A 19,786-nucleotide genomic window follows, 5' to 3' on the forward strand; every position below is an offset into this window, starting at 1 on the left:
AGGAAGAAGGGAAGCTAGATCCTGACCAGAATGGCTTCAGAAAAGGGAAATCAACAATTGATAATATTAGCACGCTGGTCAACTCCATTAGGGAGAGTTGGGAAAAGGGAGAGATGGTGGTGGCGGCTTTCATTGACGTGAAAGCAGCCTATAACAATGTAGTTCACAACGAGTTGATGCAGAGGTTGGTTAAAATGGAATGTCCTAGGAAAATAAGGATGTACTTGGAGGCGTGGTTAGAGAGGAGGGAAATTGAAATTGTAAGCCTAGACGGAGTATGTTCTAGGATGAGACTGCTGAAGGGGTTACCGCAGGGGTCAGTACTGAGCCCGTTATTATACAACTTGTATACAGCAGGGATCGCTGAAGGGCTGAGGGAAATGGAGGTGCGTATATTGCAGTATGCAGATGATATTGTGATATTTGTGTCCTTTAAGGATAGGAGAGAAGGTAAAAGGAGATTGGAGGAGGCATTGGAGAGACTTAAGGTGAATTTGGAGAGACTGGGCTTGGGTATGGCGGCCGAAAAAACACAAGTGGTAACGTTCCCGTATAACAGAAAAGGAAGATGGGTAAGAAGGGAGAAGTTTAGGATCGGAGAGGAAAGGATCGAGGAGGTAGAAAAAGCTAAGTTCTTGGGGGTGTGGATTGAGAGATACCTGGATTTTAAGAAGCACACGGACTACATAGCAGTAAAATTGAAGAAAAGAATGAACATTCTAAAATGCATGGGGGGGGGGGGGGGGGGGTAAGAAAAGGAACTAGTCCAGAAACAGTCCTTAAGGTTTTTAAAGCTTTAATAAAATCGGTAATTGAATATGGGGGACATTTGTATTTAAACAATTTAAGGAACAGACAAAAGATTTAGAAGATTCACAATACAGGAATTAGGATTGCCAAGGGGTATCGGGTATCAACCCCTATCAATGTAATGGAAACGGAAGTGGGGATAATGGATATGAGAGTAAGGATAGAGTTTCTTACGGAATGGTATATAGCGAGGAAATATTGGGCAAGGGATGAAGGAGTCCTGAAGGCTCTGGAGGGGAGAATAAGGAATAGTAGGCCAGAAGAGGTAAAAGAGGGAAAGGATATCATGGTTGATGCCTGGAGGAGGTTTGAAAAGGTGAAAATAGGAACGAGTAGAAAGGAAACAAATAGAGAAAAGGGGGAATGGAGAGGTTTCAAGATAGGTAAAAGCATAGAATGGGAATTGGGTATGGAATACAGTGTTGGAACAATGTCAGAGACAATGTTATTGGGGGAGATTAAAGTGAAAATGTTTGGAAGAGCAGAAGGGATAGTTGAGATATATACTGATGGGTCTAGGATGGAGAGTAGGAAGAACGGGGAGGTGCTGTTGTTGTAAGAAAAGGAGCAGGAGATTGGAAGGAGGAGAGCTTTACAGCCCCTAGTCAATGCTCGGTTTATACAATCGAAATGCTGGCTATAGGAAGAGCAGTGGATTTAGCTGGGGAGAGGTTTGCGAGAGAGGATGTCCTCATTCTTACGGACTCCCTGAGCACAATCAAAAAACTACTGATTGAGGGTGATGGAAGGGAGGTAGGAGATGTTGTTGATGTGATACGGAATAAGATTAGGATAAGGAATTACACAGCAGAGAGAAGTGGAGGGTTGAGCGAGGGGATAACCCTTGTTTGGATACCAGCGCATGTAGGAATTGAGGGGAACGAGAGGGCGAATAGAGTGGCGAAGGAAGCCACTGGAGGGGATGCGGATTTTTGGGTGAAATTCACCCTGAAAGACTTTAAGAGGATAGTTAATGATAGAGGTAGGATAAGATCAAATGAAAAACATTTAAGACAGGGTGAATTTAAGGGGAAAAAGTACTTTGAGTCAGATTGGAATAATGTGGGAAAGGACTTTCCTTGGTTTAGAAATATAGGTAACTTGGAAAGGGGAACTCTGTGTGGTTTAAGTAGACTGAGAGCTAATCACTATAATTTAAATTGGTCTCTCTTTAGGAAGTTCATGGTGAGCAACCCCTATCGTGAGGTGTGTGATAGAATAGAGGACGCGGACCACGTGTTGTGGGAGTGTGATAAAATAATTTTCAGAAAAAAATACACCGACTTCGAAATGCACTAAAAAGTATAAAATAATTTCTATTTCCTAATGAAGTAATTTCTATTTCATTGAATCATACAATTACGTCACAGATATGAATGAAACCTATTTACTCGTTAGGTAGTATATTAAATACATTTCAACCTTTTCGGAGACGGCGCAAAATTAAAAGATTTTCTTGAACATGTCAACCTTTAGACAGCCGAACATAGGCAAAGCTTGTATAGCTATTTTTTTTTCTATATATATAGGGTGTTACCTGTAACGCTACTCACGATTTTTCTCCCACTTGCAGCCACCTTACAAAAAAAAGTTTAGAATAAAATTTGCAGGGTATGAAGTGCACAATAGATATTAGTAAAGCAAATTTTGAAAACAGTTTGTTCTCTTGGCAAAGTCAAGGTCACCTTGGGTTTTTTAAATAGGAACATACATTTTTTTTTATTCGTAGCTTTAGAGGACATTGAGACGAATTCAAAACATATATTACATTATATTTGTATTAACATATTACTCGATTTACAGAAGTGCAAAAATGTAAAGTACTTAGCTTTTGACTTTGGTAGGGTAACCATTATTTGGTTCCAAAGAGATCACTGAATGTAAACACGGGACTAGAATATAAGAAAAATACACTTTATTTAATTACATGTTCAAAATGTAACATATGCCGCCTTCCATCACATAATATTCCAGTCTTTTACTTCACATTTCCACTTCTGTAAATCGAGTAATATGTTAATAAAAATATAATGTAATATATGTTTTGAATTCATCTCAATGTCCTCTAAAGCTATGAATAAAAAAAAATGTATGTTCCTATTTAAAAAACCCAAGGTGACCTTGACTTTGCCAAGAGAACAAACTGTTTTCAAAATTTGCTTTACTAATATCTATTGTGCACTTCATACCCTGCAAATTTTATTCCAAACTTTTTTTTGTAAGGTAGCTGCAAGTGGGAGAAAAATCGTGAGTAGCGTTACAGGTAACACCCTGTATAACTCGACAGCACGCCGCGAAGTAGGTGTTAGTGCGTATAGAATGTAACTATGGTCTATCTAGATTCATAGAGTACCTATGCGACGGAAAGACTCGATCGCCGCATATGCTATAAAGATAGAGCCCATCTGCCGCAAATTTGGTAATTCCCGCGTCGTGGGCTCCGTTTATAGGTTCTTAGATCCATGGCTTCCACACGCGAACGAAGTCGATTCAATTTCAATTATATCAGAAACGTTGCGAAATGAAGATGCAGTCGTTACATTTACGTATATTACCAGATATATGTATAATGGTTCGTATTCTTTCTCAGGATTTATTAATTTCCAATACGCCATACCACAATCAACTGGTTATTGGCAGCAACATTTACTGAGGTATTTTTAATTTTGCGCCGCCTTCGAAAAGGTTGAAATGTATTTAATATACTACCTAACGAGTAAATAGGTTTCATTCATATATGTGACGTAATTGTATGATTGAATGAAATAGGAATTACTTCATTAGGAAATAGAAATTATTTTATACTTTTTAGTGCATTTCGAAGTCGGTGTATTTTTTTTCTTAAAATTATTTTATTTCACGCTTTTTAGTAGAATGGGGAGAATTGTATAGGATACTGTGAGACAGTTCTTCCGGGCTTTTTTTTTTGTCTGCGTAAATGCCATGAGCATAATTAAGTAAAAGACAACATGGATATTCGTTTTTCAATTTTGTTTGCAACAATAATCCTTTGCAACTAAAAAATGAAAAAAATTTTGGTAATGGTATCAATGGGGAGTCAGACTCTACAAGATGCGAAAGGCTTTGTTCCGATCGGATCACCCACCTAGGAAAAAACCGGCGAACGTGCATAGAAAAAAAAATCAAGGACACTCTTTCAGGGACAAGTACAATCTAATTACATCATGATTGAGGGTGTTTCATCCATTTGTTCTTTGTTAACTTTCTTTGCAAAAATTTACTGCGCATGTGTATCTCTTACGGTTTAGAACTGCGCAAGGGTCAAAGTAGCCGTAAAATAATAGCAGATCCTACGCAACAAATTTTCTAACAAATCAAATTGATGCATTTTTAGAACGATACGGAGACTACCAAGCAATGGGAATAATACACCAACGTCAACGTGAACTCATCTTGCTGTATAAGTCGCGTGTCAGAGCGGTAAAGCTTAGTTAGTGTTTTGGTACAGTGCATTATAATTGCCCTTTCTTGTCTTTCCCGTGCATAGCGGGGCATTCCACTAATTTTAATAACAATAGTTTGTCGCTAATATCTCAAAAACAAAAGCTTTCCGTCAATTATGCAAGAGGAAAAAGTTGTCCAGAACCACGCCCCTAACAACATATTCGAAGGACATTAAAATCGTTCGAAGTTGATTTCAAAAGTTAATAACAATTTTTCGCTAATATCTCGAAAACAAAAGCTTTCCGCGAAATTTGTATATGAACAAAATTGTTCAGAATCATGTCCGTGATAAGATATCAAAAGAGCACTAAAATCGAGAAAAGTTTATTTCAAAAGTTGCCGGTTTTTTTGCAATAACAATACTTTGCAATTAAAAAATGAAAAATTTTTTGATAATGGTACCAATGAGGAGTCAGCACCTACCAGATGCAAAAGATTTCATTCCGATCGCTCCATCCAGCTAGGCGTAATCGGCGAACATACATAGAAAAAAAAAAAAAAAAAAAAATACTGATCAAACTGAGTAACCTCCTCCTTTTTCGAAGTCGGTTAAGGAAATATCGATATTTAAGTAGAGAATTATTTATATAACAAATTTCTGTTTTTATTTATTCTGCTATTCTATATCAAAACTGGAAATCAATTATGTAATTATTTATTTCATGAGAAATAGAAAAAAATAGGTTATTTCTACAAATTATTTCTAACTCGCCAAGAACACAAGATATTGCAGTTTCTCTTATTGTAATCATGGTTTACCCGATTTTTAATCAGGTTCAACTTTAGTACATTATCAGCCTTAGTTCAAGAATCCTTACTTTTATGTCAGAGAGAAATCGAATTTTTGTTAAATATTTTGGATAAAATGAGTAATTGTTTGAATACCTATACAACGTCGCTCACACATCTAATTGTACATCTGTATAAAGTTATTTTAATAAATTCGTAACGTTTTTGATTTTGTAATTTTTAAATGCATTTATGAAGTAACATATGTATAATTTTAACTCTCTCTTGGACGATTAATTTTATATTTACGTATGCGCCTTATAAATATATTTCTGCATAAATTTTGTATACCGAAAGTATTCTCGAAGCAATTATCTTTGCAGACAATTATACAAGTACAGCCACCTACGTGGAAAACATGCAACATGATTAGATCCATATAATGTTTCAAATTAAAATATTTTAAAAACCAAGGCTTATTTTGCAAAAACCCATGGAGGTTTTGTAATGCCATATGCGCATAAAAATTTTAATGTATTATTACTTCAAGAGAGATATACACAGCCGTTCTTTTTCTTGTTAAATTAAATTGAAAATAGAATAGTCCAATCCAGTACAAGGACAGATGAGGTCAGACTATTTCTGCGTAGGAGTGCAGGAGGAAAGGCAGTGGCACTATTTTAAACTTTTTAATTTATAGTGATCAAATGTTACGACGTATTTTATCTTTATTACGAATTGGACGTCTCTTTGTGATGAATTTTTAATGATTCATATCCTTTTAAGGAATAACAAGAGACAACTAATATTTTTCGGAACTCAAATGTAAGAGTGACCTTGGCAACATATATCAAGGTTAAAGCTGCCTTGCCTAAAGTAAATATGCATTATACATATATTTAGCCAAATAGTTTCAAAGTACTAAAATGAACATTATGATAATAAAATTAAATGAATGTTGTTTTGAAAAAAATATTAAATTAGTAAAAGCTACCTAAATATTTGAATATTCGTTCTTATTTCTATTATAGTCATTAAAAACTGAAAATACTGAAAACAGTTCCAATCATTTTCTATTTTTTATTTAGAATAGAAATTACAGAATATTTCTTAGTATATTAGAATGTTGTATAATTTATAAAAATAATAATTATATACTTAAATATCAAATTCAATCAAAAGTTCATGTAAAGATCGACAAATATATTATATGTATGTATACAAAGAATAAGCACGTATAGGGCTGCATTAAGACCTTCAAAAGCCGTAACACTTAAAAAGCGTGAAATAAAATAATTTTAAGAAAAAAAATACGCCGACTTCGAAATGCACTAAAAAGTATAAAATAATTTCTATTTCCTAATGAAGTAATTTCTATTTCATTCAATCATACAATTACGTAACAGATATGAATGAAACCTATTTACTCGTTAGGTAGCATATTAAATGCATTTCAACCTTTTCGGAGGCGAAAATACTGAGGTATTCTTAATTTTGCGCCGCCTCCGAAAAGGTTGAAATGCATTTAATATGCTACCTAACGAGTAAATAGGTTTCATTCATATCTGTTACGTAATTGTATGATTGAATGAAATAGAAATTACTTCATTAGGAAATAGAAATTATTTTATACTTTTTAGTGCATTTCAAAGTTGGCGTATTTTTTTTCTTAAAATTATTTTATTTCACGCTTTTTAGTGGAATGGGGAGAATTGTATAGGATACTGTGAAACATTTCTTACATAACAATACCAAAGAATAGGATTTTGCAATAACAATAGTTATTATACATGTATACTGATTTTCGGCCGACAAGACGTGTTTGTAGAAACAGTAGAAAATCGGCGACTACATGTTGACTCATACACCACCAGAGACACGAAGGCGTACGCAGAATTCGATATATTAGTAACAATAGTTTTTCGCTAATAACTCAAAAGCTAAAGCTTCCCCTTAATTGCGGATAAGGAAAAAGTTGTTCAGAATCGTGCCCCTGATAACATATTAAAAGGACATTAAAATCGTCCAAAATTGATTTCAAAAATTTTCAACAATTTTTCACTAATATCTCGAAAACTAAAACTTTCCGCGAAATTTGTATATGAACAAAATTGTTCAGAATCATGTCCGTGATGAGATATTAAAAGCGCACTAAAATCGAGAAAAGTTTATTTCAAAAGTTGCCGGTTTTTTTGCAATAACAACACTTTGCAATTAAAAAATGAAAAATTTTTTGGTAATGGTACCAATGGGGAGTCAGAACCTACCAGATGCAAAAGGTTTCGTTCCGATCGGTGCATCTAGCTAGGCGTAATCGGCGGGCACACATAGAAAATAATAATAATGAAAAAAAAAAAATATATACTGATCGAATTGAGTAACCTCCTCCTTTTTCGAAGTCGGTTAAAAATATTTCAGTACCTCCTTATAAATATATCTAATTTAAAATATAAACCGTAAATTCATTTTTTAAGATATGTTTTGGGACAAAAATTTTAGGGCATAGGAATATTTGAATTTTGGGATTTTGGAATTTTTAAATCATTAAAGTTACAGGTTTTAGAATTTTAATACTTTAGAAGTTTAATATTTTGAAGTCTTGAGACTTTAAGACAATGACAATTTGAAAAAATAATATTTTGAGTTATTGGTATTTCGGAAGTGAGACTCGAAGCTTTAAAGTTTTTGAGGCTGTAGGAAATATGATCCATGGTAAACTTAGTTGTGGAAAATTTGTGTAATAATACCCTTTCCTTAATATCTTAAACACGTGTTTATTTCACTTAATGGTTAATTCAATTCTAAATATGTACATAAATATTATTTATTTGAATTTTAACTTAAAGATCGTCATAGGAAGCTATTGGTGCGTAGTGTACAATATCCTTTTAGCCGTGATTCATATAACCGAAGATATATATACTCGTGACGAGTTGAAATTTATGCAGATAAACAAGTAGAGTTTACAGTAATGGTATTTCAGCGACTTGTTATTCCCATAACGGTAAAAACGTGACAGGTACAACAGAAGCATAGTAGTCGGAAGGAAGGGAAACCTGTACTCCTCGCTTGCTTTCTTGAGGCCATGATTGGTAGTGTTCGTTAGTATTCGTCTAACTGTTGCATTGGATAGTTTCAATACTTTGCGTTCGTTCATAGTACCTTTTTGATAATCTTTGAAAGAATAATACAAATTGTGATCGAATGTAACCAACACTACATCTTTAAAGGCATCAAGAAAGGTAGGTCTTTTGAAATGGTGAATCACCGTTCACAATTATATTGTAAGATGGCACGTTTTTTGATTAACCATTGGCCATTTCATCATGCAAAAATTGATAAATAATTATTAAGATAATAATTTAACGAATGAAAAAATGAAAGATTGTCGAACATCGCCTTTTTTTTGTCTCTTTATGGTTACATGTGGTTAATAATTTCCTATATCATGAAAATTGGTACGAATCTCTAAATCGGGTTTCGGGGACTTGTAGAATGTACAATATAAACTTCTGCCGTACTACTTTCTAACTAATAAGTAGATTCTGTTGAGTAGGCTATTTGAAAAAATAAAATTCTCTTTTTGTTAAAAAGAATATGTTTTATGTTGAATTTTCAGTTAATCAAAACAATATAATATACCAACGATTAAAACAATTAATATACATACAGATTATACAAATCAATAACATTTTTTTTTGTATGTCAAGTAGGTATAAATTAATATTTTACAAAATTATAAGCTCTGAATATTGTGATAATTTAACTTCTTATATTATATGTCATTTGTTCCTGTTTTTTGCATAAATAATTAATATACATTAATGCAGTTTTATAGTATGTACATTAACATACTGCTTGATATAATTATCTTCAAATCGGTTAATTATTTATTGAATAAGTGGTCTTCAAATATTGTAAGCATACATACATATCTGATCTCTAAACATGATAAAGATAGAAATATTTCATTAATATTTTAAATTATAAAATTATTTTATAAATTATAAGCAATTTATTTACTTAATACAATCATAAATTTATGATATGTACAAATTTTTCAGACATGTTTATCATTGCAGCATATTATTACTTCAAAAAAAATTTTTACACCTGTTCTTTTTTCTTGTTAAATTAAATTGAAAATAGAATAGTCCAATCTATTACAAGGACATTTATTAATTTTATGTTATACTTCAAGTAGTAATCTAATGGTATTTAATTATTTATACTTAAAACAAAAATTAATGGTTCTCTTTGTTAAACATTTTAATATTTCAAAATAAGTATGTAAATAAATTACTTGTGTTTTTGTAGGGAAGTACATCTGTAATTACCAATGGAGGAGCCAGTTAGATATTTCAAAATATTGCTTATTTATGTATTATAGTTATAAAAGACTTAAACTTACAGATTACTTATTTACTTTGTGTAAATATGTATTTATAAAAATCAAAATTTTTAAAGAAGTAAAAATTATTAAATTAAAATTGTATTATGTAGTCAAATTTTAATAATTACAATGAATTTCTTCAATTAAAAATGAGGTTAATTCACATAAATTTTACAGAACTAACAAAAATGGATTGGCAGTGGTTCATTCTTTTTAGTTACATGATGATAAGTGCAAATGCAGAATCGTAAGTATGTCTTTATTTTATTGATTGCATTAATTTATTTCTCGAAACAATAATTATTATTTAAATTAACAGTTAATCAAATAATCTAATATTTGAATGTGTTAAAAGATTTTATAGTATAATAGCCCCAAAAGTGGTCCGACCTGATTCAGAATATCATGTAGCAGTGAGTACCACTGGAATATCAGTAACATCAGAAATATACATTGAATTAAATGGATTACTTAATAATGGAGAAATATTCAATGTTTCTCAAATTACAAATGTGCAACCATATTCTACAAGAATTTTACAGTTTGATGTAAGTATACTTACATTTATAAATATTTTCCTGAAATAAAATGATGTGTAATTATAAACTTTCTTCACAATTTTAGGTCGGCGATATTATCCCTGGTAAATACCAACTAGTTGCACGTGGACTGTCTGGAATAGATTTTTCAAATTCAAAACCTATTGAATATATACATAAAAGTTACTCAGTCTTTATTCAAACTGATAGAGCAATTTATAAGCCAGGAAATAAAGTTATGTTCAGATGTATTTTATTGAATTCAAGATTAAGACCTACATTAGATAGACTAATGGACGTTCATATTATGGTAAAATACTTTTAAACAAATGTCACATAGTAAATAAAAGAAATGATAAAAAGTACATGACTCTCCTATAGGATGGGAAAGGAAATAGAATCAAGCAGTGGGTTCGTCCATCTGTAACACATGGCATCTTTAATGGAGAAATTGAACTATCTGTGTCACCAGTTTTAGGTGTTTGGAAAATCGTGACTAATATTGGTGATCAAACTTTTGAAAAGGAATTTGAAGTTGCTGAATATGTTCTTCCTAATTTTGAAGTGACTGTTAATACTCCTAAACATGTTACATTTAAAGATTCAAAAATTACAGCAACAGTTTATGCTAAGTAAGTTAATTGCTATATTTTAATAAATCTATTTTATTTTTTAAACATAACCAAGATTGTTAATAATAATTTATTTTCTGTTTTGTAATTGTGACAGTGATAATGATGTTATTTAATGCACAATTTATTATTTTAATATTCCCATAAAAAGTTTGATAAAAATTATTTATTTCAAAGTGCAAATCATTTAGGTATACTTATGGCAAACCAGTAAAAGGAGAAGCAACAATTACAGCACATCCAGATATTTTTTCTGGTGTTATTCAACCAATATATCAGCAACCTGTGCGAAAAGTGCTTCCCATTGATGGAAAAGTAGTAGTCGATTTCGATATTCATTCTGAACTTAGGTACCTAATTTAATAATAAATTCTTAAATACTTATTAGAGAATGCTAAAAATTTAATTTTGTTATATTTTTAATAGGTTAACTGATGATTTTGAAAGACCAGTTATGATTGATGTTACAGTAGAAGAATCTTTAACTGGTAGAACACAAAATACTTCTACTCAAATAATACTCCATAAACATAAATATAAAATGGAATTAATAAAAACGTCGGAATATTATAAACCGGGTTTAAAATATACGGCATTTGTATGTACATAAATGAAACGAAAATGAGTTTTTAGTACTGCAAATGTAACTTTACAATTTGAATATAAAACAAAATTATTTTAGATAAAATTGACGTATCACGATGGAACACCGGTACAAGATGATAAGAATCCTGTTTTAATAATGTATGGATATACTTACAATCAGTCTGCATACACCAATATTACTGGTATGTTAGATAAAAATGGAATGATACAGCTCGATTTCTATCCACCAAAGTCTAAGGATAGCAGTTCATTTCCTTTAAATATTGAGGTAAAATATAATAAAGTATCATAGTAGTATCTAATAAATCTTTGTAGTAAAAATGGTACATTTTTAATGTTGAAATTTATTGAAATTATATTAATTAGTTGAAATTAAACTAATAAATAAAATGTTTAAAACAGGCACAATATTTAAATCTTCGAGAGTGGTTTCCTTCTACAAATCAGGCCGTGTCCTTAAGTAATGAATATATTCAAGCTATATTAAAAACTAAAAAACCCACGGTATGTCTTATTTTAAATCATTTTAGATATATTAAAAACAATAATCATTACATATTTTCCTTTCTTTTAACAAGGTTAATCAAGAAGTGGAAATTGAAGTAAATTCTACAAGTCCATTGAAATATATTAGTTATGAAATATTCGGACGTGGTGATATATTGGATGCAGGTTCTATTTATGTACAAAATAAATATACGACAGTTTTTACGTAAATATTTCACAAAGTGTAATAATTATATTCTGTTTGTTACTTACTCATTGCAATTAAAATATATCGTAGGTTTGTAGCAACATATGTTATGGCTCCTACTGCACATGTGATTGTATATTATATAGGAAATGATGGAGAAATTATTGCAGATGCTTTAGATGTAGAACTTGAAGAAGTCCTCCAGAATTTTGTAAGTTTATTAATAACGATTATAATTATTTTATTTATATATTAATATTATATTTCTCATTTAAGGTTGATGTTAAAGTTGCTCCTGAAGAAGTTGCGCCAGGAGAAAATGTTAATTTAATCATTACTTCAAAACCAAATTCATATATTGGACTATTAGGTGTGGATCAAAGATCTATTTTGCTGAAATCTGGAAATGATATTTCATATGTAAGAAATTTATAGATAATTTTCATTAATTAAAATTTTATTTCAAATATAAAGTATTACAAAATACTTTATTTTATAGGAACAAGTGTACAAAGAGTTAAAATCGTATGATTTGGTACAAGATTCACCTTATGCAGATTCAATTTTTGATCGATTTTTATGGAGTCCTGGTTCAGCTACTGCAAACGACGTTTTCAAGGTAAATAAATTATACTCTATTTTCATAGGTTTTTTTATCGTTCGTATAAACAATTTATATATTGTGCTGTTTATTAGGAAAGTGGTGCTATAATTATAACAAACGGATACGTTCATGAAAATTTTCCAATTCGTAAGTAAACTCAAATAACTTGTTATACAACTTCTTAATTTACTACTAATAATAACTTACTCATCCCATATATATGACCTTCAAACATTTGTCTAATATCATAACATACTAGTCAACAATATTCGATTGATTTGTAATGTAGCATGAAAGGTTTATTCTTGAGTTTAGTACCATATATAATACTTTCTATCAATTCTTTAGCTAATACCAGGTATTTATTATTAACAAGGCTTATATCTGTATAGTATACTACAGATCTGATTTAGAGTCGCCCGGCTTTACAACCGCTGTTGGAAGTTCAAGTTCCATTGCATTGCCATCAGAGAAGATGAAAATACGCAAGAATTTCCCTGAAACTTGGCTTTGGCAAACGCTTGATGCTGGGTAATGCAATTGAAAATTTTTACCTGCTGAGAACACTTTTTTTATAATTGAAACAACACTCGTTAATTTATAATTCGTTATCTAAGTATTATAGTACTTAAATATTAGTTGTTTAAAAGCATACAATACATTTTACCATTGTTAAGTTATTAACATTTATAAAGGTATATAGGGTATTTAACAAATGATATGATGTTGCTTTATGGTGATGGTTTTATCATAATTAACGTTTCCCTTCTCATTCAACTCTTGAACCATATCTAATTATAATATGCCATTCTATTGCATCTATTAAGATATAAAAATTATAACCTTCTAATTAAAATTTAATAAAAAGTTAGATTTACTTTAGTAGAAGTTTTATGTTATTCTTTATTATTTCGTTTATTGATCTGATGTAATACAACATATAGGCTTCGATTGCAGGACAACCAGGAATATTGGAAGGTAGAATAACAGGCTCTTCTCACGGGGCATCTACACTTCGACCAGATCTTGGTCCACCTGTTACGCACAAACTAGCAACACGACCACCATTGGCAGGTCCTTATGCCTTCTCTCGCATTCCACCTCCTGTTTGGAACAAGCCCCGTGTATTCCTAATGCATGACATCTTAAACACCTGGCTTTTTACAAACTTCTCTTCAGGGTATTTATTTCCATATACTTTCAATTTACGAAGCTTTACACACTTGCTTTATATATATACAGAGGCATCATTATAAATTTTTGTAGGATAGTGAGTAAGGAAAGAGTGGAAAGTGTAGGATTCAGGATATTTATATAATTATGAAAAATTTAATTTTAAATCTTATACATTTAAAAAGAAATTATTTTGGAAACTATAAATAAAATATTAAAAATAACTAAAATAAAACCTTCTTTGATTGCCATTTCTGCGGTCTGAAATTCTAGACGAATAAATATGCGATGTCTGATATGGACCGTATCTGTAATGACGACTCTGTATATACATACTTTGACAAATCATATTTATGCAACATCGCTTTATTTTGTACAGATTACTTCTATGTATATTAAAACTCTGGGATATTCTGGGTATTTATGTATGATTGGCACATAGTCACTGTTAAAACATAACATGTTGTATTTCTTGAATTATTAATTTTTCATATTACACACAAAATGTTATTTAATTTTAATTAGATGGTTAAATATGTACAAAGAGTATATATTTTTAAGAATAATTTTATTATTAGAATTTATTTATAGATTTATTTTATCATATAATTATGTTTGTTTTCATAAATCTTTACTTATGTTAGTAAAACAAATATAAAATTTAACGAGAATTTACGTTAATTTTATATGAAAGTTTGAAGTTTAAACTTTTATAAGCAGAATACAAATAAAACATAAACATGTAAATTAAAATTAGGTATGATGGACGAAATGAACTGAAAAGAAATGTACCTGATTCAATCACGTCATGGGTGTTAACGGCATTTTCTGTAAATGATGTTCATGGACTGGGCCTCATACAGGAACCACGAACGGTAATTACAAAATTAATAAATAAATCATTCACATAATTACTATTGTACAAAAAATAAGAAAAAAGTATATCTTTTTATAGTTAAAGGTTTTTAGACCATTTTTTATAACGATGGATCTTCCTTATTCTGTAATTCGAGGAGAAATTGTTGCAACACAAATTGTGGTGTTTAATTATATGAACAAAGATGTTGTAGCTGAAGTACTGCTAACAAATGAAGGTCAATTTGATTTTGCAGAAATTTCCAATGAAGTACATGATGTACCAAGTAAGATTTAGATAATTCAAAATATATTATAAGATTAATATATTAAATGATCATCAATTCTTGTATAATATTTTAGAATTAGAATTGTATCGTAAAAAAAAAGTAACTGTAAAAGCTAATTCTGGTAGTAGTGTATCCTTTATGATTATACCACGAGAACTGGGGTATATTGTGATTAAAACAACTGCAAATAGTATTTTGGCTGGTGATAGTATTGAACGCAAATTGTTCGTTAAGGTAATATCTCTTGAGTTATTATTTTTTTTTATTAATTATGAACTGAAAATAAGATATACTATGTTTTGTAAATACATATGCAGGCTGAAGGAGAGACGCAATACATTAATAAAGCTACATTCTTGGATCTTAGAAGTACAACGAGTACATCTACTAATTTAATGGTTGACATACCTAAAAATGTTGTATCAGATTCAGAGCATGTTGAAATTTCTGCCGTAGGTAAGGATTTTTCGTTATTCAGTTTTTTTATTAAAGCAAATAAATTATTTAGTGTCACTAAATTAAGAAAATATAAAATTATTTGTATTCAATTCAGACAAACCAGTATATTAAATACAAATTATAAAACATTGAAATTAATATTAAACTACATTTTATCAGGTGATATTTTGGGTCCGAGTATTTTAAATTTGGCAAATTTAATCAAGTTGCCATCTGGTTGTGGAGAACAAAATATGTTAAATTTTGTTCCAAACATAATGATATTAAATTATCTTAAAGTAAGTGATTATATAATATATATGTACAAGACAGTATGTATATACAGATCATCACAGAAAAAGACACTAAAAATTAATTTATAGAGTACGAATCAGTTGACACAAGCAGTACAAGGCAAAGCTTTGAGGTACATGGAAATAGGCTATCAAAGAGAGTTAACTTATAGACATAATGATGGATCATTTAGTGCATTTGGCATGTCAGATAGTAATGGAAGCACGTGGTATGCTTGATATAAGTAATTAATTAATTATATTCATAAATAATGTGATATTTCCTATTGTAATTTTGTTCTGTATTAGGCTTACTGCCTTTGTGGCAAAAGCTTTTAAACAGGCTGCTACGTACATTCCAGTTGAAACTAGAATAATAGATGAAGCTTTACAATGGTTATCAAATAATCAAGCTCCAAACGGAAGCTTTCCCGAAGTGGGAAGGGTCAGTCATCGAGATATGCAAGGTGGAGCTGCAAAAGGACTTGCATTAACAGCATTCACACTTATAGCTTTTCTTGAAAATGCAGTAAGTTTATTAAATTGTTTGAAAAAATAAGCTGATTTTTTAACTAAATAGAAATTTCGGTTTATTACAATTAACAAAAATATTATCTTTATTATAGGATTCTAGCGGAAAATACAGAAATACAATAAATAAAGGCATTGATTACATTGTTCGTAATATAAATGAATTAGATGATGTATATGCTTTAAGTATATGCGCGTACGTTCTAAATTTAGCAAAACATCCATACGAAAATGCTGTATTTAATTTGTTAGAATCTAAAGCTATGGCAAAAGAGGACCTTAAATGGTGGAGTAAACCTATACCGAAGAATGATAAAAATCCATGGTATTCATTACCTCGACCTGTGGACATTGAAATGACATCCTATGCTTTAATAACTTATGTGAGACGTAATCTAATCACTGATTCTGTTCCTGTAATGAAGTGGCTTATAAGACAAAGAAATGCCGAAGGTGGTTTTGCATCTACACAGGTAAGTGTTAAATAAACGTTAAGTTCATTTAACATTGTAAATACATTAATTGTTAATATATTCTCAGGATACTGTAATTGGAATACAAGCTTTAGCCAAATTAGGCGAACAATTGGCAACAAGAAATAATACTATCTCAATTACATTTACATATGAAGGAGGTGGACAAAGTCATATGAATATAAATCCTGATAATTCTATGATACTTCAAAAGCAAGTAGTAAGTTGCCAAATATCTAACATTTTTAAATATTAGAAAATATATATAATATTTATTATTTTTTAGCTCCCTAGGAAAACACGATTAGTTAATGTAACTGCTACTGGAACTGGGTTTGCCTTGATTCAAGTTTCATTTCAGTACAATTTGAATGTAACTGGAGCATGGCCTCTCTTTACATTAGATCCTCAAGTGGATAAAAACTCAAATGCCAATCATTTACAACTTTCTATTTGTTCTGGGTATGTTATGATCAGTCAATTCAATCTTTTGCAGAATATTATATTACGTTATAATGTATTTTTCCAGATTTGTCCCCACTAAAGAAGCAAACGAAAGTAACATGGTTGTGATGGAAGTTAATTTACCATCTGGTTTTACTGTGGATAGAGATTCACTACCTAGTCTTGAAGTATCACAAAATGTAAAACGAGTTGAAACTAAAAATGGAGATACAATGGTGATATTGTATTTTGATGAGGTGTGTATAAAAGACATACATACACGTTTTTTTTTCAATGAAATTACATTTTAGAATATGTTTTATTAAATAATACATATGTTCTAGATGAACAGACAAGAATACTGCCCTACAGTGTCTGCATTTAGAACACATAAAGTGGCAAAACAGAAGCCAGTAGCAGTTTCTATATATGACTATTATGATTCATGTAAGTTAGTTACTTATTATAAAAATTAATCTGCATGTAACGTAAAGCTTAGATATATTTTTTAGGTATATTTAGATAAATTTAGATATATTTTTTTCTTTTTAGCAAGAAGAGCAAGGGTATTTTACGAACCACGAAAGGCTACGCTTTGTGATGTTTGTGAAGAAGAAGATTGCGAAGATTTGTGTGTTTCACAACCTGATAAACAGAAAGATTCTTCACAATCTGGTGCTTCTTATTTATGTACATGTATATATCTACAGTCATTATTTGTTCTCTTTTATGTTACATATTTTGAATACTTGTAATTATAGATTCTTCCAAATTCTGCATAGCTTTCTTATACAGTATAATGATAAAGTTTTGTAAAAATGGCAGTTTATAACCAAAGTATATTACATATGGAAATCAAATTCTTGATGTTAAATCTAATTTAACATAAACTCTTGATTTAAATCTATTTAAATCTATTTAATTAAATGCTATTTAAACTTTAAATCAACTAATTTACAACCAAGCAAAATTGGTAATTCAAATTTTGTTTAATTCTGCCTTCAAATATAAGTACATATATTGTATTTTAAAAGATTAAGCATTCAAACATTTTTGTTATATACTAATATCTTTTATGTTATAATAAATATACCTTATTGTTATTAACGGTACGCTATTTATATTCTTGCTTGACTAGCTGAAATTCTAACTTAAATTTTCTGATCATGAAATTTCTTATGAAGATATAGGTCATCTCCACTAAAAGTTTAACAAATAAAATAAATATTTATTTGTAAACATGAGTAATATCATTACACCCTGCGGTGTCCACGCCTAAGTGATAGCGCAATATTTCAAGAACTATTGATGACAAAAATTATTTATATAGAAATTGCAGGATAAAATGGAATCTATGTTTTGTTGTCTAAAGACACCACGGAGCACCCTGTAGTGAAGCCTACTAATAAGTGCTGCACTCATAAAAACTTCATTTTTGTAATCATTGAACGTTAGAAGTTGAATTTACGAAATCGACTCGTCTTTCTCACACCAATACGATGCACAGTGGCGAAAAACGGCGAAAATGTGGACAAAATTTAAAAAATGAAAATCGCAATTCTTGAAATCCGTTTAATGGAACTAGTTTATAAAGAATCTGTGCACACTGTTTTCACAGTTTTAATGACTTTATTATTACCATTTCGAAGATACGAGCCTCCAAAGTTGAATATTTTTTAAAGTCAATTTTTCCGGGTAAAGTTTAACATAATGCTGTTAATTATTTTTTAAATATTATGTTCGTCCACTATTATCGGCTGTTTATATGATACTTTAACATTATAATTATGTAAGTTGCACAACAAAATGTTTATTTTTAACAGTGATATAGAAAGACATATAAACTATAGTCATATTTAATGTTTGTGTAAGGTAAAAGTTGTGATCTTCATCTCGGTTCACCTACCAAATAGGCTTAAATGAAACCTGGAAGCTTCCCGAACAAGGATCTATTACAATATCTTGCGGTAATTTGCGGTCTTATGAGTTATTCACATTTATGTTCACGCGCGCGCCCTATTATCATACGTGACAACAGCGGTTTCGGACGTTTTTCAAATATGTCGTCGCTGACCTTTGCAAAATGTCTTGTTTTGTAGGTGAGATTTCAATATCCACACCCATATATATGTATATATTACATATTAGATATTTAAACATTGTAAAAAAATTTTAAAAATAAAAATTTATTTGCAATTTCTGATAATAAAAAATGAATTTGCTAATGAAAAAAATATTATTATGATAGTTAAAACATTCAAGTTTAAAATGCAAAAAGATTTAATTAATTTCGATAAATAGTTTCCGAGATAAAAATTCATACGTACTAGTTAACTAACCGTATTAGTTAACTAACAAATCAAAATTCGATTTTTAACACAAAAAATTAATTTGTAACACTAATATAATCATTTTATCGAAAAATATTTAGATAATTTATCTCAGAATCGAAGATATTAGTTTTGTCCACGTTTTTGTCGTTTTTCGCCACTGTGCGATGTGCGAAGAAGATGAAGCGATTCAATTCTGCGCCCAAAAAACATTCAGCGATTACAAGGCAAAATTTTATGTTTCGGAATATATCCAATTACAACGTAAAATTAATAAATGTGGCTTTTCATTTTTTACAGTTAAAGTTTGCGATAAAAAGAATCTGAAAAAATTCTATAATATGCGCTATGTAAATTACAATCTTTCAGAATTTTTGTACGAAATAAAATAGGATAAAATAATTTTAAGAAAAAAAAATACACCGACTTCGACATGCACTAAAAAGTATGAAATAATTTCTGTTTCATTCAATCATACAATTACGTC

At 30.2% G+C, this 19,786-nt stretch overlaps 1 protein-coding gene across 5 annotated transcripts; it reads left to right on the top strand.

Moving 5' to 3' along the window:
- The first annotated feature begins 8,053 nt into the window (after window positions 1-8,053).
- LOC100884061 (thioester-containing protein 1 allele R1) lies at window positions 8,054-18,076 on the top strand. 5 transcript variants are annotated; one of them, XM_076538775.1, is made up of 28 exons: window positions 8,054-8,246; window positions 9,575-9,644; window positions 9,753-9,945; window positions 10,022-10,246; window positions 10,318-10,568; window positions 10,760-10,918; window positions 10,995-11,166; window positions 11,251-11,442; window positions 11,577-11,678; window positions 11,753-11,886; window positions 11,959-12,079; window positions 12,145-12,288; window positions 12,368-12,487; window positions 12,565-12,619; window positions 12,886-13,003; window positions 14,403-14,520; window positions 14,601-14,787; window positions 14,864-15,024; window positions 15,108-15,246; window positions 15,409-15,527; window positions 15,612-15,751; window positions 15,831-16,050; window positions 16,148-16,525; window positions 16,593-16,745; window positions 16,812-16,987; window positions 17,055-17,226; window positions 17,314-17,416; window positions 17,522-18,076. In XM_076538775.1, exons 2-28 carry the CDS (start codon window positions 9,586-9,588, stop codon window positions 17,722-17,724), a joined length of 4,314 nt encoding a protein of 1,437 aa, XP_076394890.1. In that variant the 5' UTR covers window positions 8,054-8,246; window positions 9,575-9,585; the 3' UTR covers window positions 17,725-18,076. The 5 variants fall into 5 exon arrangements, with proteins under 5 accessions (XP_076394890.1, XP_012136999.1, XP_012136998.1 ...); XM_012281609.2 differs by lacking the exon at window positions 12,886-13,003 and adding an exon at window positions 13,430-13,652; XM_012281608.2 differs by having other exon boundaries at window positions 8,055-8,246; window positions 12,865-13,003.
- Window positions 18,077-19,786: the final 1,710 nt, after the last annotated feature.

The sequence above is a fragment of the Megachile rotundata genome, chromosome 1 (genome assembly GCF_050947335.1).
Source record: "Megachile rotundata isolate GNS110a chromosome 1, iyMegRotu1, whole genome shotgun sequence".
In the NCBI taxonomy this organism is placed as follows: Eukaryota; Metazoa; Arthropoda; class Insecta; order Hymenoptera; family Megachilidae; genus Megachile; species Megachile rotundata.

What these genes read in the sequence shown, in the direction of transcription:
- LOC100884061 (XM_012281609.2), top strand. Translation starts at nt 9,586, where the DNA reads ATGGATTGGCAGTGGTTCATTCTTTTTAGTTACATGATGATAAGTGCA. An exon ending in TAAAAACTAAAAAACCCACG is followed by an intron (nt 11,679 to 11,752) that starts GTATGTCTTATT and finishes TCTTTTAACAAG; the next exon opens with GTTAATCAAGAAGTGGAAAT. An exon ending in TCATACAGGAACCACGAACG is followed by an intron (nt 14,521 to 14,600) that starts GTAATTACAAAA and finishes ATCTTTTTATAG; the next exon opens with TTAAAGGTTTTTAGACCATT.